The sequence below is a fragment of the Geotrypetes seraphini genome, chromosome 9, assembly GCF_902459505.1.
Source record: "Geotrypetes seraphini chromosome 9, aGeoSer1.1, whole genome shotgun sequence".
In the NCBI taxonomy this organism is placed as follows: Eukaryota; Metazoa; Chordata; class Amphibia; order Gymnophiona; family Dermophiidae; genus Geotrypetes; species Geotrypetes seraphini.
Window position 1 is genome coordinate 133,403,685 of NC_047092.1, and position 22,260 is coordinate 133,425,944.

The following is a 22,260-nucleotide window of genomic DNA, read 5'->3' on the forward strand; positions in this document are numbered from 1 at the left end:
TCCCCCATGCATCCCAGGGGCCTTAAACAACCTGGGCCAATCAAAGCCTTAGGCCCCTCCCCAGTATATCCCAGGATGCACTGAGGAGGGGAAGGCCTACCATTTTGAAGAGGTGGGCCTGTTGAACGGAGAGAGTAGACTTCCCTTCATCCAGCCATTGTAAGCAAGTAAGGGGGAGGGAGTGGGGGTTGTCGGAGGCACGGGGGGGTGCAGTTGGGTTGCATGGTGGCGGGAGGGTATGGGCATCTCTCCTGCTGCTGGGGGGGGTTGCATTGCTTGGCAGTGTGAGGGAGTGGGCATCTCTCCTACTGCCAGGGGGTATGTCGAGTGGGGGTTCACTTGATGGCGGTGGCAGGAAGGAATGGGCATCTCTCCCGCTGCCAGGGGGTGTTGGAGGGCATTGCTTGGTGACAGGAGGGAGTGGGCATCTCTTCCCACTGTGAGGGTGTGTATCAGGGGGCATTGTTTGGCAGTGGGAGGAAGTGGCCTTCTCTCCTGCTGTGTGTGGGGGTGGGGGTGGGGGGTTAACAGTGTCGGGTGATTGTGCGATGCAGCAGGAGAGAGTGGGCATCGCTCCTGCTGAGCTTCGGTTTGTTTGTTTTTTAAAATTATTTTAATTTGCGGGGGAGTGGGGTTTGGAACTGTCAAACCACTTTCTTGTCAATGTCTGAGCCAATTAGCACTCAGGCACTGATCAGAAAGTAAAGCAACAACAGCTTAGACATGTCAGCAAATTGTGGCCACAAATGTGGCACAACAAGTTTAGAGAATCACTTGGTGATTAAGAATCGCTTGGAGTGACCTCGTTGTACTACATTTGCATGGCCATATTGGAGACTGCTAGAAAACTCAGAAAAGACCCTCGGTAAGCCGTTTTGATAATCTGCCACTAAAATACATGCACACTGAACTAGCTGGAACCGGTTTAGCGAACACGTTAAAGGCAGATTTTAGTTTTGAGAATCTGCCCCTCAGATCTTAAAGTCAGGAATTCATTCAGAAATCTGATTCATAGACATAAATTCATAGACATAAATTCATAGACATAAATTCAGAGATTCAATACTTCAAAGATCTTGTCCAACGTAAATCTCTTATAGACTATAAAACAGGTTTAGACTCAGGAAAGAATACACAGAAGCCCTTTCAAAGGAAGATACAAACAAGAAATGGATCTTCTCCTTCTTGTTTTCCCCCCTCCCTTACAAACGTATATAAGAAGAACTTTTTTGGAGACAAAATACAATACTTTTATTTTTGTATAGAATAAGGCATCTTTAGTACATTGAAATGCCTGTATTTTCTGGTGCAATAAGCTTTTTAAAAACTGAACTAACCAGCCTAAGCAGGAACAAAGCTTGAGTCTGAATCTGAGTGTATCTAAAGATAAATGTCATTCATAAATCAGTGAAGCTAAAGAGAGAGTATGTTTGTTTTTTTAATTATGTAGATTCAGCTCACTCCTTTTCATGGGTAGAGTTACGTACAATAGGCATTTCTCTGTTCCAGAGGGCTCATAATTTAAATGAGATTAAATGCCCACCTTTGTGTGTTATTAATCTGTAGCAGGATTCAACGATGTGTACACCTTGGTGGATTAGGAGGAACATTTTCAATCCCTGCTCTAGAATTGTGCTACTCAGAGATGGCATGGGGCAGTAGGAGTTCCCTGAAATTGGAGAGAAATATAAACCTGATTTTTGGGAGGTGATGTGGCTCTTCTCTCAGATGGTAGCTGCATGGAAGCATCCAAAGAGAATGGAGGGATTAGAGTGAGGAGTTAACCCACAAAGGAGTTCCTTACCCCATAGCCTAACCAGCTATATCATGAACCCAGTGGCTATTTATTTGTTTGTTTATATATTTTATATATTTTTTTATTTTTATTTTTTTATAATTCTTTATTCATTTTATAACTTACATCAAGTACATCAACATTGGTATTAACATTTTAACATGGATATATATTATATTTAGCTCATCAGAGGTACCTACCATTACTATGTGGAAAAATGAACTGTTCACTCTGTTACAGTATGAATATTTGGATATTAAGAATTGTGGACCTGGTCGTTGGAGAAAGTTCTGGGCCATTTGGGCTCCTGTTTGGGATAGTTTGTCCCATGAAGCCCGAAGTGCTCTGTTGAATTTTTTTATTTTTTGGTGTTTTGACACTGGAGTGCTGGGAAGGGGGGGGAATGGTGTGGGATTGGGGGGATGGTTTTTGATTTGTTTCATTGAGTTCTTTAGTCTCTGTGCAGAAACCCCGCGGATGACTGTCTTATCTTTAGTTTTGTATAGGTTATGTACGTGTTCCGACTGCTGTATTTCCTTTGTTAAAATAAAATAAAAAATTTTGGTAAAATATTTAGCTCATACTTTTTTAGTATAGCTCAAGGTGAAACACATTCAGGTACACTATGGAATATGTCTACTAAAGGGCATTAAGCAGCCCAACTCTGGAGCAGTATAGATTGCAACATCAAGAAGGAGAAGGGTAAGAGAGCGAAGGAAGAGGAGGAGATCCTCTTGCCTGGACTGATTGTTGGTCACAATCCACTGCTATCTCTGACTCTGAAAAATGCTATGTGCATCTGTGGTTCAACTTGCAAGTTTTAGGTGCACTTGGTTTGTATGCAATAATCATCAAATGCAAGATTCATAAGAACATAAGAAGTTGCCTCCGCTGAGGCAGACCAGAGGTCCATCCTGCCCAGCGGTCCGCTCTCGCGGCGGCCCATCAGGCCTAATTGCCTGAACAGTGTCCCTGCTGTTCTATCTTACTAAGATTAGACAATAGCATCATTGCAGGATGAAACCAGGCCTTCGTATTTCAGTCTTCCTAACTAGTGAAACAGAATTGGTCAAAAGGGTGATTTTAAGAAGTATATAAGCTAGAAACCTGGTAGTATAAAATAAATCCATAAATCATGCTTTAATATGAGAACTTTTAGCACTGGAGAAATCAATGAAATACTCTTAGAATTCCTGACAATGCAGAATCAGCCTCCAGGGCTTTGCAAACTATAGAGATTTAGTTTGTGCTGGGGATATGGGGGTGCTAAACATTTTATTGTTTTGACTTTAATATTGATTTTTCAGAGAAACATTCTTTAGTTGTATAGACTTGGTTAGAATGCTTAAAGTAGGTAATAAAAAGAACTGGAGATATGCCAAAACTGAGATCTGATACATCCTTTTAAAAAACAAACAGCTATCTTGCTCATGGATGCAGGATAAAGGATTGTTTGGTGATGTTTTAATGGCATTTAAGGATTATGCATATAGAACATTTAAACTACTCCAAACTGTTTGTTAAGGTCCTCCTTAACACAACACTTTATGAAGGAGTTGTATAAGGATAAATGAGGAATCCTGTGAAAGTGGAATCATTGTCATTGTCAGCATAGATTCCATTGTAAGATTCCTCACCATATACTTGAAGCCAAATTTCATCCCCAATCTGCAGGTGTAACAGGACAGAGCCAGAAGCTTGGTCAACGTTGTTGCTCTGGAACTGGTCAAAGGTGAACATGACAGCTCTACCGTTCTTGTACAGGCTCACTTTTACATCCTTTAGGTAAACAGTCAGATGGTAGGAGAAATAGTACAATCCAGGCACTGTACAGTAGAATTTGCCAGTGGTTTCATCGTAGTGCTTCTGATCATTGTAGAATACCTTGCTAAATTTAATGGGGAGGTTGGGTAATGTAGGTCTGGCTGTCAAGCCAACACTAAAAGCAGAGCGATAAATGAAATAACTTTCTCCTTTCTCTCCTTTCAGTCCTGGGTTTCCAATGAGTCCACTTGGCCCTTCCACACCGGGAGCTCCTGGTTGTCCCTGTTCGCCTTTTGGACCAGATTCACCTATAGACATGGAGGGAAACAATATTGGTAAGAAAGAAGGTTAGACCAGCCAAGTTTGACTTATAGAGAGAGAGGTTTAAAAGTGTATTCAAATGTCAACTTCCATTCTATGCAGCCGGCAAATCACTTGAAAGCTAAAGCCTTGTCTAGTGGAGAGTGTGGCACAGTGGTTAAAGCTACAGCCTCAGCACCCTGAGGTTGTGGGTTCAAACCCAAGCTGCTCCTTGTGACCCTGGGCAAGTCACTTAATCCCCCCATTGCCCCAGGTACATTAGATAGATTGTGAAATCACCGACACAGACAGGAAAAATGCTTGTGTACCTGAATAAATTAATGTAAACCGTTATGAGCTCCCTTAGAACGGTATAGAAAATTGAATAAATAAATAAATAGTGTTCTATGGCTCCAGAGCACTGTGATGTCCTAGTTCCAACTGCTCAATCATCATAACTCTGTCTGGAAGTCAGAAAGTTAATATAAGGAACTATGCCAGGGAAATGTACAGGCAAATTAAAGGGCCCTTTAACTAAAGGGTGTTAAGTCCTAATGTACAGTTAGGGGTAAATTCTATGGCACACAAAAAATTGCTATCCTATATGCTTAAAGTTAGACAAGGTTCATGGAATATTGCTTATGCCTGGGAACTAGGGCAGGATTAACCAATAGGCCAAGTAGGCACGTGCCTAGGGCCTGAAATGGTCAGGGGGGCCCGATGAAGGAAGGCATCATATTGTTTTTTCCAAATGGTGATGGGCCCCTCCAGCATCGATTGGCAACGCAGGCCCCACCCCGATCGGCAATGCGGACCCCCCCCATCGACGGAAAGTAAGACAAGCAAGCAACGCGGGTAAGAAAGGCAATGGGAACTGTAATTGTGCAAGAGGTGCTGCTTGCCCAAAGCTTCCCTCTGACGCAGCTTCCTGTTTCCGCCTGGGCGCATGGTGGGATGGGGCGGGGCAGGGGGCCCAGTGTACTTGTGTGCCTAGGGGCCCTCGACAAATTAATCCTGCCCTGCTAGGAACTGCAACTAAACTTAGGCACAGATGCTTTTATTCTCTAATTACTTGCATAGTTTAAAGTATGAATCTGCCCATGACCCTTCCATTTCTGCACCCCCTTTTGTGACTCATGCGTAAAATGTAGGTATCGATCCAGTGCCTAAATTTATATATGTAACTTGTAATTCATTCTAATTTGCGCCAGTAATTGCTTGTTAAAATGCCAATTATTGGTACTAATTTGCATGTTATTCAATTAAATTGTGCATGCAATTTGAGTAAGTGACCAAAATTGCATGCACAATTTTTAGTACTTTTATAGACTTAGGGGGTTAGTGCAGGAAAAACAGGCTACTATACCTGTTTGTATGTATTAACTGGAATAGCTTTTTTTTAAAGAAAATATTTTGGAGAGGGTGTGCCATGAGTGAAGAATGGACACAGAAGTATTAACCAGTTAGTCCATTTACATTACAACATGCTAATTGGCTAGTGCATGGCTAGCTGATCTAACCTTCTAAATCAGTGTTCCACAAACTTTTTTGCAGCCGCAGCACACTAAACTCGAGGCAGTGGCTGGAGTGCATCCGGAAATGCATGGACATCAACATGATTACATTCCACGCATGCGTGACATCCAGGGCAGGATTAATTCGTCGAGGGCCCCTAGGCACACAAGTACACTGGGCCCCCCTGCCCCGCCCCGCCCCACCTTGCGCCCAGGCGGAAACAGGAAGCTGCATCAGAGGGAAGCTTTGGGCAAGCAGCACCGCTTGCACAATTACAGTTCCCTTTGCCTTTCTTACCCGCGTTGCTTGCTTGTCTTTCCGTCGATGGTGGGGGGCTGCGTTGCCGATCGGGGTGGGACCCGCGCTGCTGATTGGGGGAGGGGCCCGCGTTGCCAGTCGATGTTGGAGGGGTCTATTGCCGTTTGGAAAAACAATGTTGATGCCCTCCTTCATCGGGCCCCTATTGGTTAATCTTGCCCTGGTGACATCATCATGTCGACATCCACATATGTGCGGAGGCCCTCCAGTTGGCGCCCTGAGCCTGCAATTGCTACGCCGGTGTGGGGGGAGAGGAGGGTGCTGCAGGAGGAGAGGTATGGAGAGGAGAGGCGCCGGGGAGGAGGAGAGGTGCCAGCCCTGGCTGACTGCCTACAGGATGTGCTTCTTGCTGCAAGAGGTACATCCTGTAAGTAGTCAGCCTCTTCTGGCGCCTCTTCTCCTCACTGGCATCTCGCAACAGACCCAGAATCTCACTGTGGCACACAGTTTGCGATATACTTTTCTAAATAGAAGGCAGTAAAAGGTTCCATTTTAACTTTTTACAGGTACTGTTTCATAAGAACATAAAAATAGCCTTACTGGGTCAGACCAATGGTCCATCAAGCCCAGTAGCCCGTTCTCATGGTGGCCAATCCAGGTCACTAGTACCTGGCCAAAACCCAAGATGTAGCAATATTCTAAGCTACCATTACAGGGCGAGCAGTAGCTTCCCCCATGTCTTTCTCAATAACAGACTATGGACTTTTCCTCCAGGAACTTGTCCAAACCTTTCTTAAAACCAGCTACGCTATCCGCTCTTACCACATCCTCTGGCAACACGTTCCAGAGCTTAACTATTCTCTGAGTGAAAAAAATTTGCTTCTATTAGTTTTAAGAGTATTTCCCTGTAACTTCATTGAGTGTCCCCTAGTCTTTATTTATACTTTTATAAATTTATATAAAGCAGTATATATATAAGGAAAAGAGAGATTTAACATATTAAATAAAAGAAAAAGGAAAAATCAAATGACCAGTCTGGCCAAATAACATTAAATATAATATTAACATTAACGTGCGGAAAAGCATTGAGCTGGCGTTAGTTCTAGCCGCATAGCGCTCAGTTAAAAAAACAAAAGTCCCCCCCTCCCAATATCAGGGTACTTTTTTTCTGAAATATTGGCAGGAGGGATGCTCATGCCCTCCTGCTGCAGGGTCAAGGAGACTCCCCATTCTGGGAGACCCCCTGATAACAAGCTCCCCCTCCCCCCACCGACAGCCCCTCACCACACCAAGCCTGGTGGTCTAGTGGGGCACCCCCACCTCCAATCCCCCTCCAACTCCTGCTTACCTTTTTTAGAAGACTATAAGAGGGCTAGTCATTCCCTCCCAGGCTTGCCTCGTCAAAATGGCAGGCCTTCCCCTTCCTGGTACACTCTGGGATGCACTGGGAAGCGGTCTAAAACCCTGATTGGCCCAGGTGCCTTAGACCCCTTCTATTGGAAGAGCCTTAGGCAACAACCCCCCCACATTACCTGACAGCACTGACAACCCCCCCCTATCACCCGACATTTCAGAAAGCACTGGCAACACCCCCCCATCACCCGACATTCCAGCCAGCACTGGCAACACCTACCCTCACACACATCACCCAACACTCCCTTATCTTGTGCTGCAAAATCAGCAGGAGGGAAGCCCATTCCCTCCTGCCTACAGGACCACGTGCTGTGAATGACAGGCCTCCCCCCTCCCATGGCAAACAGAACAGTCATTCATAGAAAACCTTTGATTAACTTGGCATATAAGGTACAGCTATTAAGTCCCAGCATTGTTGAAAGGGCAATAAAACCTTAGTTTTATTCTTTCAGGTTAAAATCAAAGAAACAAGCAATCTGAGGTAATAGAGTGTTTTCAAGTTTTGTATTATGGATGTTAAATTTGTACTCTGCCTAGACTATTAGATAGTTCAAAAAATAAATGATGGAAATCATTCAATCAAATTAGACTGTTATCAACTCATGGTATTAGTAAACCAGCAATGGAAAAGCATAATGACATTTATTTCAAGTTGTTATTTCATAGCAGAGGAGGGGTTTTGACCTCAGGCCTCAGGACACACTTAGGCAGTCAGGTTTTCAGGATACAAACAATGAATATGTATGAGAAAGATTTACCTAGAATGGAGGCAGCATGAACAAATTTAACTTATGCATATTATTTTGTTTCATGCAAAGGGGGGGGCAGTAACATGGGATGGGCATTGGCATTTTGGGGTGTTCTGACTATCATGCATGCATTTTATAGGACAGTGCATTTGTATGCTCAAATGCAACATTTAGAAGTCACCATTTATATAGTCACAGACAAGGTATAAGTGGTCACGCCTAAATTTTGAACATAACTGAGAAATTACACTAGTATTCTATTACAGATTTGGTGCGCAACTCTGCCATTATAGAATACTAGCTTAGCACCCAGTTTTGTGATGACTAAATTTTTTCGTGACCTATATTTAATCAATTTAGCATGCATTACATTTCTTAAGAAGCACCAACAGTCCACATGCATGCTAACCTGCATAAAATCTTTTGATTATTGCACTTATCATGTTGATAATTTTAGATGGCTGAACAATACATAGGCATTTAATTATACTGTAGAACATGTGATTTGTTCACTAAAATATCATAGAAGCCTCTTCCTTGTTTACCTCTTTCTCCTTTTGCACCATCTTTTCCATCTCTGCCGTCTCTACCTGGAACACCATTATGGCCAGGATAACCTGGTGCTCCTCCCATCCAATTAGCACAAGGTCCACTGGGTTGATTTCTTGCTGGGTCCTCTGCTGAAGGCTCATCGTTTATGAATTCTTCACCCCCCAATTCATCAATGGTCAGTGATTCAACTTCCTTGCTATAACTTGCATTGATGACCAACAGCAAACAGAAGATAAAGCCTGACAAGAATGTCATGGTTAATCCTGAAAAATCAAAAATATCAGTGTGCTATATAACATAAAGCTTTTTTTTTTTAAGGGTTTTCCTAGGGGCATAGGCAGTGGAATGATTTTTCATTTGGGGGAGGCACAACCTCTCTTTTCAGCTCCTGACTCCCCCACCTACTTTCCCCGGTCGCAGTAATTTTAAACCTTCCAACAGCTGCCGCGCAGTGTCAACAAGCAGGCCTGCCCCGGAAGTCTTCAATCTGCAGAAGTACATTATCACCACCTAAGTACACAACATACAGATCAGGAATTTGTTGCGTCTCCTTTGTTACCATCACTTTATGAGACCCCTGAAGAAGACGTGTTGCTCGAAACACGGACCATGTTGGGTCCCATATTTTATATAAAGTGATCTATTTCTCCGCAACAATCTGTTTGTTTGTTTAAAATAAACTTTGCCTGCATCTTGTATGTCTGCAGTACCTTTCTTTGTCTTTTGTTCACTGTATTTTTACTGCAGGTTTGTTGGATTTTTTTTTTTTTTGTCCTTGGAAGAGTTAAAATTATAGCGGCCAGGAGGAGGTGGGTAGGGGAGCAGAGCCATAAATGACTTTGACCACCAATTTTTGGGGAGGCCATGGCTCCTGTGGCCTTCCCCGTTCCAATGCCTATACCCAGGGGCATTGTTTCTGAAAAAGTTAATTTTGTATACGGCAGTAATGAACCTCATTGCTAAGTCAGGTTATATTAAGTTTGATCTCTGTTTCTCAAATTTAACATTAGTTCTTGTCTTACCACCTTTTCTACGAAACTGCGATAGTAGTTTCTACCACGGGTTGCTGTGCTGAATGGTCCGCGCTGCTTCCGACACTCATGGTAACTCAATGAGCGTCGGGAGCAGCGCGGGCCATTCAGCATGGCTCTCTGCGCTAGAAACTGCTATTATTTAAGAAGCCTTTTGCCAAAGTGAGGTAAAGTTTTGCAGGTACCAGGTGCTAATTGCCTAATATGTGGTACAGTAACTGCAGAGACTCTACATTAACTATTGGGAACATTTTCAGCATCATCCCATGTAGATAACACAGAAAATATATTTAGCATAACCAATATAAGCTACATTAAGGGGAAAGTTATTAATGTTGGCTACTGTTAAGATGGGTTATTTTACTTGTGACAACTGCAAAAACAGAGGCATAAAGATGTCCACAGAAATCCATAAAGACAATGTGAAGTTGAGATGGCAACGGACGGAAGCGTGAAGACAAGTCAAAAATGCAAAATTAGTTGGCACATTGGTCAGCTAATAAAAATCTTGCATTTTTGACTTGTCATCATGCCTCCAATCATTGTCATCCCCATTTTGTGTTGTCTTTTTTTGTTTGTTTGGGGTTGTTGGGGTTTTTTGTTTTTTTAAAAAAAGTATTCTAATTGAAACAACAAGTACAGTGTCACAGAAGAGGAAGGAATAACAAAAAAAATTGCCATGTGATCTAAAAGGTTACAGAACCAAGGAAATGCAAAAACAGAGATAGCCAAGGCAAAGGTCCAAGAATGTACTCCAGCAGCTGGAATGGGAGCTTTGAATGGAAGTCTGAGATTGATTGTATATTAGGATTGTAAGGGTGTGATTTCCGTTTTTATGTACACCAGAAAAATGGCAACGAGAGAGTCACAGTGTATTAGTGTGATCACTTTTGAATCTCTTATGCCATACTTTCATAAGCTTGTTTTCATTGATGCCAACACAGCAGCTGAAAAAGACTACTACAACCCCTAGCTGTTCACAGAGAAAAAAGGGGAAGAGCTCAATCCCTGGGGGGAAATACGGGTTGCCTACAAAACCTAGCAGCGACGAGGCCCAATACCGGTCCACATCCAGGAGGCAGTGTCCACCAAACAGAGGGCAATCATCCATGAAGGAAGGAGTGGCCTAGTGGTTAGAGCTACAACCTCAGCACCCTGAGGTTATGGATTCAAATCCCATGTTGCTCCTGGTGACCCTGGGCAAGTCACTCAATCCTCCATTGCCCCAGGTACATTAAACAGATTGTGAGCCTGCCAGGACAGATAGGGAAATGCTTGAGTATCTGATTGTAAACTACTTAGATAACCTTGATAAGTGGTATATAAATACCTAACATAAATAAATAACAGCAAAAGCAAGCCATATCCTCAGTCAGAGATCACATGGACCCAAGATTGTAACTATGCTCAAGCACCCCCCAGTATCCTCTCCTCCGGAGGTAGCTGTTGCAAGAAGGACTCCAACTGCTGAGGCTTGTCAAAAAAAGAGTGTTTTCCCATGATAGAGAAGACACACTTGGGCTGGATACTGTAGGATTGCCCGAAGCCCTTGCTTATAGAGAGTGGAGCAATGAGGAGTCATCGTCCTCTGACGCGCTGCTACATATAGGATATCTGGGAGAATAAATTTAGGGAAGGGGGTCTTTAGTGTGGGCAGACTAGATGGGCTATGGCCCTTTTCTGCCGTCATTTTTCTATGTTTCTACTGCCTATAAGAAATCCTGAAAAATTAGCACAGTGTGGTTCTCATAGCTCAGCTGCCTACAGTCCCAGTTTTGGTAGAGGATCCGCTCCTTATCAGCATAGTTCAGGAACCACATAATCACAGATCTCGGTCTAGAACAGGGGTCTCAAAGTCCCTCCTTGAGGGCCGCAATCCAGTCGGATTTTCAGGATTTTCCCAATGAATATGCATGAGATCTATGTGCATGCACTGCTTTCAATGCATATTCATTGGGGAAATCCTGAAAACCCGACTGGATTGCAGCCCTCAAGGAGGGACTTTGAGATCCCTGGTCTAGAATCTTGATCTTTGTGCTGCCCTAATCTGTGTGCACGTTCCAGGTGCACAGTCGAAGGTCCCACACCCATATTAAGCACTTTTGGTAGCCAATCCTCAAGCCATGTGTGCAGGTCCCCTTCCTTTATAGATTCCGATAGGCCCACCGCTTGAAGATTATTCCTCCTTGCTCTGTTCTCTTGATCTTCCAAATGGTCTGTTAGCTGTTGAGCGGTGCATTCCAGGGCCTATTTTCAAGTGGCAAGCGAGTCAGCTGTTGTCTCATGTCGAACGAGCCTGTCTTCCATTTGAAGCACCCAGTTGTTAAAAGCTCCCACACTATCTTTGATTTTCTGGATAGCGGTGTGCACCCCAACAAGTTTATTATCCATTATTGCTGTGAGGTGCATCTTCAATTTCATCACCATTTATAGATTCAGGGCCATAACTGCTTAGTTCAGTTTAGGAAACCTGCCCCACACTTGATACACCAGCTTTGGAGCAGGTGTAGATGCCAATGTCCATATTTTTTAAAATACATATATTTGTATTCACTTTGTAAAATTGGAAATAAACATATGCTTTTATTTACTGCCCAAACATACCTACAACTCCCTACATACTCCCCTTCCAAGTTACATATCTGATAATTTTTACACACATAAATAGTGGCTTTATAAAATCGTGACTTACACATCTTAGCCATTTCCACATGGTAAAGCCATGTGAGACTTCCACAATGACTTCATTAGCATATTACTTTATACCAGGGGTAGGCAATTCCGGTCCTCGAGAGCCGGAGCCAGGTCAGGTTTTCAAGATCTCCACCATGAATATGTATGAGATGGATTTGCATGCACTGCCTCTTTGAGATGCAAATCTATCTCATGCATATTTATGGTGGAGATCCTGAAAACCTGACCTGCCTGTGACTCTCGAGGACTGGAATTGCCTACCTCTGCTTAAATACCAATATTCTCTCACGCAGTTTTTCTTTGAAAACTACAGTGTGTGAGCTGAAAACATCCACATACTGTTATTTTGTTTGGGTAGCACTCTATTTTTGTCCCCAATCTAACATGCTTCTAGAAATGCCTCCTCTCAGCCTAGTTAAATGTGGTGAGCTGTGCAAGGCTAGACTTAGTCCTTTAAATATAGGTGCACTTACAGATGTAACATAAGTGAGGGCGAAAGATATCTGTCTATTGAATATTTCAAAAGATGTGAACATTACTACTTCCCAAAACCCTACCACAGAAGTAGCAGGAGCAAGGTAAGTAACTACTTTTGTACCTGCAAAAGTGTTACTAGAGAGTTACTTGGATAGCCCATCTTTGAAAATAGCAACAGTACTGAAAGGACACATTTGAATAGATAGGTTTTCTGTCTCTGTCTATGAAGGGACACATTTAAAAAGGGACATACATATTTTATGTCTTTTGTTCCTACCTGTGTTGGAGGTGATCGGGTGTGGGGTGTTCGTGTCTGCTCTCCTGATGGTTTGGGAGGAGTTCATTTAATCATGTTAATGAAGTTTCGTCTTTAAGAGAATACAAGCTGAAACCCCCTACCATGTACATATCCTGCTCACACACCCCCTCCCCTCTCTTGTCCATCCCCCTTTTCCTGTGATGGTTACTACTGACCCATGTGAAAAGATATATAAACTGGATGTATTCTTTCTATTAAACAGGTAATTTCTTTGGGCCTTCTGTTAATTCTTCTTACCTAAGGGAATTACCTCCAGATATCTGACCAGGCGGCAGGATTTATTGCAGGACATTTATCGGGACCTAGAAACGAATTCTGTACGTTTCAATTTGGGGGCGTCATCCGGGATGGACTGGACATCACCAGCACTTTGTGAGTATTTCTGAATTTTTAATTTAGTTCTTTAGTACTCACTGGGTGCTGGCGTCCTGTTCCAAACCTTTATATATTAAAAATAAAAGCTTTTGGTAAGCTTATTGCGTTGCTTTCGGGAAGCACGCATCGGAAATATAAGCAGCTGCTAAAGAACAAGATTATTTATAGAAATGCCTGCTCATTCTGCCGTCTGCACCTCTTTTTTGCATGCGCTTTCTCTTCTATTTGCTTAGATAAGATTTTATAGAGTATAAGATTATATTGTTTATTATCACTGTATCTCGCTTATAGGTAAGGTAAGCGAGCATTGCACATTGCTATATTGGTTTTGTAATGGGTCAGAAAGGTAGTAAGGTTCCCCCCCCTCCTAAGAAGAATGAGACCTGTAAGGCTTATGTTGCCCGTGTGTGTGACACTGGATATTATCTTATTAACCCCTGGATAGATAATATGGCTGGTTGGACTGAAGGACTTCATAGTTCAAGTCCGTTTCCCCGAGATGGGGCAAATGATAAGTTCCATATGGATATGATAAAGGGTTTGTGTTTGGGGGATCATGAAGCATGGCCATACTATTTAGGGGACCCGCACTGGGACAAAAAATACATGAAAAGGGGAGGCATTAACTGGCTTACATATGCTCCTTATTGGTCAGCCACTGCCAAAGATGAAACTTCTAACGTGTCCATTCTCTCCCCTGCTCAATTACATGCAGCAGAAAAATTTATCTGTGCTGCTAGTCCTCCTCCATATCATTTACAAGTTCCATCACCCAGTGCTCTTCTTAAACTTTATCCTTCCTTATCTAAGGATGATATCGATCTCCTTGTCAGTAGTACTCTTGTTGCACCCCCTCCTCCTCTTCCACCCCCCGTCCTGTCCGGTGCAGCTGCATCGGGACAGGTTAGTGATACTTTGCCCCAAGCCCTACCTTTGTCCACTGTATCCACTACCAGCCCCACCGTCAGAGGACCGGTAATCTCTTTTTCACCCCTCCACACTCGCAGTGGCACTCAAAGGGTTGCGGAAGTACAAGAGCTGATGCAAGAGCAGATGCCCTTTCTCACAGTGGGGGATACTCTCTTAAAGAAACCCATTGAATTAGAAGACATTAACAAGATTATTAAACACTGCCCCAAGCCTTTTGTCTCTGCTAGTGCCACTTTTCACTATCTAAAGCGAGCATGCAAGGGTCGAAATTATACACAAGAAGATATGTGCCTTATTATAGATGGCATTGTCGGACACAGTTCCCCCTGGGACTGGTCTAACGTTCCTAGTGTCAGCGTTTTAGAGCCTGCTACTGTCACTGCTACAGCTTATAAGCTTAACACTGAAGCAGGAAATGCAGTTATGTGGAATGAATTGCAGGCAGAGCTTGATAGGTGTTTTAAATCTAAATCTTCCCTTCCCACTGCAGTAGCTTGCAAACAGAAATCTGGTGAAACTGTTGTGGATTTCTGGAAGAGGTTTAATGAAACTTGGACCCAAGAGGCAGGTCTTAGTGTCCATGAAAATATGGATTCCCTACTTATTCAGACTTTCCTTTCTAACCTCCGTTCTCCCTTGCAAATTCTGGTCAAACAAATGATTTCAGAATGGCCCACTAGTTCTCGTGCTGAATTTCAAAATAGATTGATGGAAAAGGAAGCCGCAGATTGCTTTGAGATCTCTAAGCCTCGGGAAATCCTGCATTATCAGGGCCAGCTACCCACCTGGAAACCGCGTCTGTCCGCTCCTCGTGGAAGAGGGGGTCGCAGGTTTCGCAGGGGGCGGGCCCCTGCCTCCGGTCGAGGTGGTAATAATCCATCCAGAAGTACTGGATGTTTCAATTGTGGGGACCATGGTCACTGGCTTAATCAATGCCCACATCCCAGACCCCCCGCTTTGCCAGTTCAGTCTGCCCCATCCATGTTGCCTACCCCTCCCTCCACTGTGAGACCATCTGCCACTCCTCCTCGTTTTCCCATCACTTGGCATAACCCTCCAACTTCCCAATGAAGGGGCCCAGAGGTTTACACCCCAGCATTCACTTTGGTCTCTGCCTCTGCCAAGGATTCCCCCTTGATATCTCTTATTGTCCAGGGGAGTCCAGTGCCTTTTCTTGTAGATTCGGGTGCCACTTGTAGCACTATCAGTGAGGATTACTATCAGGGTCCGCGCATGAATGCTGAACCTTCCATGGGAATTAATGGGGTTTTGACTAAATCCTATCGTACCACACCCCTGTCTGTAGCCCATCCAGATACAGGCTTTACTCTTTTCCAACACTCCTTTCTTATTATTCCCCATTGCCCTGTCAGCCTTCTGGGTCGTGATCTTTTTTTCCCTCTTCTCATCCAGCTCACTACAGATGATACAGGAGGTTTGCATGTCCTTTCCTCCGTCATTCCCATTCGCCCTCCATCCTCCCTTTACCTTTCCACTTGCTCTGATATGCTTTTGCCCCTTCCCCCAGACTCCCCGGTTTGGGCTTCCACTGACAATGATGTAGGCTCTATTTCATGCACCCCCTATCGTGCTTCTCTGAAATCACTCACTCCCATTTTCATTAAGCAGTACCCAATCTCCCGAGAAAAGGAGAGAGTCATGGTTCCACTGATTGCTTCTTTTCTTTCCTCCAGTATTATTAAAACTACCATCTCTTCCTACAATACGCCCATCAATCCTGTTGTTAAAGCTGATGGCACCCCCCGCTTTGTCCAAGACCTTAGGGCTGTTAATGCTTTGGTGATCCCTATTGCACCTATTGTCCCTGATGTTCCTTCTCTACTCTCTTCCATTCCACCTGCAGCCACTGTCTTTACTGTCATTGATCTGAAGAATGCTTTTTTTTCAGTCCCTGTTGATGAGGTCACCCAGCCACTTTTTGCATTTACATTTAAGCAACAGCAATATACCTGGTGCAGAATGCCCCAAGGATATGTTGACTCCCCTGTGGTGTTCTCCATTGTCCTTGGGGCCACCCTGCAGTCATGGACCGCCCCTCATGGTTCTGTACTCATCCAATATGTGGATGACCTACTCTTATGTTCCATAACTCAGGAGACCTGCCAGGCTGATAGTTTAGACCTTTTACAATGGTTGTCTGTGTGTGGTCACAAGGTGTCACGAAAGAAACTGCAATGGTGTAAATCTGAAGTGGAATACCTGGGTTTTGTCCTGTCTCATGGTCAGAGGAAAATCAGCACCTCTCGCATTGCTGCCGTTCTGGGTCTGCCCCGCCCAGCTTCCAAGAAGGACATGCTTACTTTTCTTGGTATGATTGGTTACTGCCGCCAATGGATCCCTGATTGTTCCTTCTATGACCAGATTCTGAGACAGACCCTGGGTTCTGAAATGACTGATCTTATCAGATGGACTAAAGAAATGTTGGACGCTTTTGGACATTTGAAATGTGCTTTGGTTTCTAGCCCAGGATTGGGTCTTCCTGATTATGACCAAATGTTTCATCTCTTTGCTCGTGACAATTGTAAGACCATGGCGGGCGTCCTGGCTCAGGATCATGGCGGTAAGTTACGCCCTGTTGCCTTTTTTTCTAAAGTTACCCCTGTTCAAGTTCAAGGCATGCCTGCCTGCTTGAGATCCCTGGCTGCATGTGCTATGGTGGTAGAGATGGCTACTCCTCTGACCCTTGGTCACCCCACTACCCTTCACACTTCTCACAATGTCCAAGCCCTCCTTCGCAACATTCATACCCAGCATATGTCTGCTCAGCGCCTTAGTGGTTATGAGGTCATCCTCCTTTCTAATCCCAATCTCACCATCAGATATTCTGCCCCAACTTACGGCCCCGCCCTCCTTTTAAATGGGCTTCTGGGTCTCAAGGGTGAACAGGATTCCCTTCCTCCTGATCATTCCTGTGTCTCTCTGATACACCATGATACTTCCCCCCGCCCTGACTTGTCCTCTACCCCTCTCCCTGATGCTTCCTCCATTTTTGTTGATGGTTCCTGCTCACGCCCTAATGACAACACCTTCCACACAGGATATGCTGTGGTTGAACTCCCTGACATTATCCATGAGGCCTCTTCCCTCCCCTATCCCTCGGCCCAGGCTGCTGAACTCATTGCCCTTACTCGCGCCTGTCACCTTTTCTCTGGTGAACGCGTTAACATTTACACTGACTCTAAATATGCCTTTGGTGTTGTACACGACCACGGTGTTATCTGGCAACGTCGTGGTTTTGTGGCAGCCGATGGTAAGCCCATTTCCCATTCTTCCCTCGTTTCGGACCTTCTCTCTGCCTTACTCCTGCCTGCTGCAATTGCTATCCTTCATTGTCGTGCACACACTGGTCTCCAGACTGAAGTTGCCAGAGGTAATGCTCTGGCCGACCGCGCTGCTAAACAAGCTGCTTTGGACCCCCCTCCCTCCATTGTTCTTCTCCCTCTTCTTTCCCCTCCTGCTTTTCCCCCTTCCTCTCTTTTTTCTCAGCTTCAGTCCTTTGTTACCCCCTCTGAACTTGATGCCTGGTGTCTGGCCGGTGCCCAAAGCCGCCCTTCGGACGGACTTTGGTGCAAAGAGGGGAAACCCTGTATACCAGCCGCTAGCTCCCCCTTATTCATTGCCCAATATCATGGCATTGGTCACCGCAGTGCTCGCTCGACATTTCAACTTCTTGCCAGTGATTTTTTCATTCTTGACCTTCGCTCCCTGATACAGACATATATAGCTCGATGTCTAACCTGTCTCCGTGCTAATCCTAACATACCTCATAAAGCACCACACCAGCACCTTACTTACCCCACTTCTCCTTTTACACACTTACAGATTGACTTTACTCATATTCCTCATGCCACCGGGACCCGCCAGGATTACGCCCTTGTCATTGTTGACATGTTCTCCCGATGGCCTGAAGTGTTTCCCACTACAAATGAAACTGCTCAGACAGTGGTGAACATTTTACTTCGCGAAATCATTCCTAGGTGGGGATGTCCCACATATATCAACTCAGATAATGGTCCTGCTTTCACTGCCAGAGTATGCAAAGATTTAGCTACCGCACTCCGTATTGAGTGGAAATTTCATCTCCCATATCACCCACAGAGTTCCGGTATTGTCGAACGCATGAACAGGACTATTAAAGACAAAATCAGGAAAGCCACAGCTGGCACGTTTGTGAATTGGAAAAAATTCCTCCCTATTGTTTTAGCTGAAATTAGGATGCAGCCTCACAGCACCACTGGCTACTCTCCCTTTGAAATTCTCATGGGACGACCTTTCCCCGCCCCATGGGTAGACAAACCCTCAATAGTTGAGAGTAGTGACCTCCCCTTAATACAGGAAGAATACGTCCGAAAGCTTATTGAAACTTTAGGGCATGTTGAAAGAAACGTGTCTTGCACTTCTCCTTTCTCTCCACAGATTCCTACCCATTCCTTCCAGCCTGGTGACGAAGTCATCGTCCAGAAGCTTTTCAAGGATAGGAAGCAGACGGATTTCCCCTTTGGCCCTCCCACCACTGTGATCGCTGCGACCAGGACCGCTGTACTCACTGAGGAGTCTCCTGTCTGGATCCACGCAAGTCGCTTGAAGAGGGTTAACTTAAAACCCCAGAAGCAAGTCTTCCCTGCGCAGATTTCACCTCCCCCAGTAGAACAACATGATGACCTCATCGCAGCATTCTACCAACTTTATCATTCTCCTACTGGCAACGTTGCTGCTAGTTTTTCTTCCTGTATGGATCATTTCTAACTGTGTCTACAGGAATGATGTGTCTTGGGTCCATGACACTTTCTGCCCACACCTATCTGTAAATGACACCCCTGCTGTAAGCCACACCCCAGGCACCTCTTTGCGAACACGACGTCGAGCTGGACTTCCTCCCAAGGGCTGCCCTTCAATTGGAATCCAGAAAGATAGACAGTATACTACTCTTTGGTATAATTCCAGCAGTGTGCACGTGGCCACTTTCACTTTTGAGTATTGTGACATTGTGGACTGTTCATCAATTGACGTCACATGGCTGTGCCATTGGTCCTCTGAGATTCCTAAAACTAAAGACATTTACATATGTGTTACTGACTCACGTTGGGGGGATAAGTGTGCATCCTGGGGAGCGGTAGGGTGGAACACTGGCACTGACTGGGCTTATAAACCAGAAAGTGCTCTGAAAAGAGTGGACCAAAATGGTAAATCTCTGCTTAGCCGTATGACCCTTCGTAAGGTTGGAAACTGTTATAGGAAAAGTGTTTCTGAACAAATTATTAAGCTTTCTCTTACCATTGAAAACCCTAGACCTACTGATGAAGGTATGTACGTTATGGGCATGTGGTTTAAGGGTGGGTCTAGCTATTTGCCCCGCCAGTTTTTCTTACGGGATCTATCTACCTCCACTCATCCTCTCCCATCATTTTGTGGGGCCCCCCAAAATACTAATCCACTAGCCCCCAAATTAAATAAACTTACTGACATGATGGCTATTGCCAACCCCACCTTTGAAGATACTATGGCTGTTGAGGTGGGGTTTTCAGAACGGAACCTTTGGTTAGAATGGATGAAATTCACTGCTGATCAACATAATAAGAGTAATTGTTACATATGTGCTCAAGCTAGACCCCATTTAGGAACTGTACCTCTGGACCTCCCTCCTGGTATCCAACCATGCCTTTTTGGGTTATTTACCAATACCTCCTCTAATTTTACTGATCCCCTTTGTGCGCTGTGGCATTCCAAATACCCTTTGCTACCTGGACAGAAAAAGCTTGATATACCTGTTACCATCTATAAGGGTAATTACACATGTCATGTTTCTAATCTGACACAGGGTAGTTTTTTAGGCAATTTTCCCCCTGGTTATTGTTCTGTCCTAGATTATAAATATGCGCCACTGTTGCAACATCAGATTTTTTCTTTAGGTGATATTTACTGGCTCTGTGGAGACCTTCAACTCCGTGTTAAACTACCCAGCCAGTGGATAGGCCAGTGTGCTTTAGCTAAGGTTATTATGCCCTTGCATATCCTTTCTGAAGGACACCCTTCCTATTCGCATGCTTCCCACGATTCCTTCTCCCCTTTGCCTCGACATAAACGTGATCTCCTTGGTAGCTTTGACCCACATGTATACATAGATGCTATAGGGGTCCCAAGAGGGGTCCCAGATGAATTCAAGGCCCGAGACCAGGTTAAGGCTGGGTTTGAGTCCCTTATTCCCCTTATTACTATCAATAAAAATGTTGATTGGATTAATTACATTTATTATAATCAGCAACGCTTTGTGAATTACTCTAGAGATGCCTTGCAAGGTATTGCTGATCAGTTAGGTCCCACTTCTCAGATGGCTTTTCAAAATCGCATGGCCCTTGATATGATCCTTGCTGAGAAGGGGGGTGTTTGTAAAATTCTCCCTAGTACCTTATCCTGTTGTACCTTTATTCCTGACAATACAGGTCCTACAGGAAAAGTTACTATGGCCATTCAGAAATTAGCAGACCTCTCTGCTGAGCTCAAACGTAACTCTGGTTTATCTCATCCTTGGGACCAGTATTTTAATTGGATGCAGGGGTGGGTAAAAGACCTTCTTATTGTTATAATCTTTATTATTATCTGCACTCTTGTTGCTTATGTAATTTTTAGACTGTTCCTGCGCTGTTTGACTCATATTACCGCCCCTAAAACCCCTCCTCAAGAAACATATCTAGAATATCTCTCCCTCCACGCTCATGCTGTGCATTTATGACGTCATTTTCATGACGTAAGAGTGGATTGAAAGGACACATTTGAATAGATAGGTTTTCTGTCTCTGTCTATGAAGGGACACATTTAAAAAGGGACATACATATTTTATGTCTTTTGTTCCTACCTGTGTTGGAGGTGATCGGGTGTGGGGTGTTCGTGTCTGCTCTCCTGATGGTTTGGGAGGAGTTCATTTAATCATGTTAATGAAGTTTCGTCTTTAAGAGAATACAAGCTGAAACCCCCTACCATGTACATATCCTGCTCACACACCCCCTCCCCTCTCTTGTCCATCCCCCTTTTCCTGTGATGGTTACTACTGACCCATGTGAAAAGATATATAAACTGGATGTATTCTTTCTATTAAACAGGTAATTTCTTTGGGCCTTCTGTTAATTCTTCTTACCTAAGGGAATTACCTCCAGATATCTGACCAGGCGGCAGGATTTATTGCAGGACATTTATCGGGACCTAGAAACGAATTCTGTACGTTTCAAGTACTTGCATACTTCACCACCACAACGTGGCTTAATGTATCTTGTCCCTTTAATAATAACTGTGTAATTTTCCATAGCATGAAATGTTAGTATGCCAGATATTTTGTACACTGCCTATCTTAAAACAATCTAAAGTAGTTTTTAAGATTCTACTACCTAACAGAGCCCTGAAGAAACGGTTTGTCATACTGTGAAACGATGGCCACCGTTGGCTGAAAATGAACACAAGCTGAAGCAAGTTAATTGGCAAAGCATCCAGAAAACTGATCCTGAATGGAACTTCATTAAGATAAGCACTTTTCTATTGTTGTTACATGTGTAAGATTTAAAGGAGGTTTTTTACGGCCAGTGATTGAAGTGCGCAGGGGAAGCTAGTGTATTTGCCACATCGCCCTCCCACATAGCCCCGGGGCATCGTTGATCCCCGTGGCTTCTGAGGCCTTTTTTCTCCTGGAAAATAGAGAGAAAAAAAAAGAAAAATATATAAAAGAAATGTTTATTCTAGTTGAGACACTGTAAGATTTTAAACGCAGCACTTTAACTGGAGTGTGGATTTATTTTTGTATTTGTGTACTCCAGTTCCTCCTAGTTATTTAAGGTTTCTAAATAGATGGGGAAACATTGTTAAAGATAATATTAAATATGCAGACAACTTCATATATTAAAACAAAAAAATAATTTCCACAGAAATGTTCTTACCAGCTCTGTTGAAGCCTTGGGTGGTTCACCACTGTCACCTTAGAAAGACAAGGGTGAGGGTTGGATGACACTGGATTCTTTCCATAGAAGTGACATGTGGAACTGGCAGCTAAAGTTGTCTCCATCCATTTGCTGATGAGAGAGC

General features: G+C 44.0%; 1 protein-coding gene across 1 annotated transcript; it reads right to left on the bottom strand.

Moving 5' to 3' along the window:
* Positions 1-1,373: 1,373 nt before the first annotated feature.
* LOC117366959 (adiponectin-like) lies at positions 1,374-22,250 on the bottom strand. The gene is made up of 3 exons (XM_033959055.1): positions 22,116-22,250; positions 8,340-8,609; positions 1,374-3,867 (listed from the first exon to the last, which is right to left on the bottom strand). The coding sequence occupies exons 2-3, from the start codon at positions 8,599-8,601 to the stop codon at positions 3,341-3,343; spliced, it is 789 nt and encodes a 262-aa protein (XP_033814946.1). The 5' UTR covers positions 8,602-8,609; positions 22,116-22,250; the 3' UTR covers positions 1,374-3,340.
* Between the last annotated feature and the right edge of the window lie 10 nt (positions 22,251-22,260).

Bases quoted from the DNA above. Each gene is read 5' to 3' on its own strand.
- LOC117366959 (XM_033959055.1), bottom strand. From the start codon at position 8,601: ATGACATTCTTGTCAGGCTTTATCTTCTGTTTGCTGTTGGTCATCAAT. The intron at 3,868-8,339 runs GTAAACAAGGAA...CCATGTCTATAG, and splicing joins TGGTGCAAAAGGAGAAAGAG to GTGAATCTGGTCCAAAAGGC.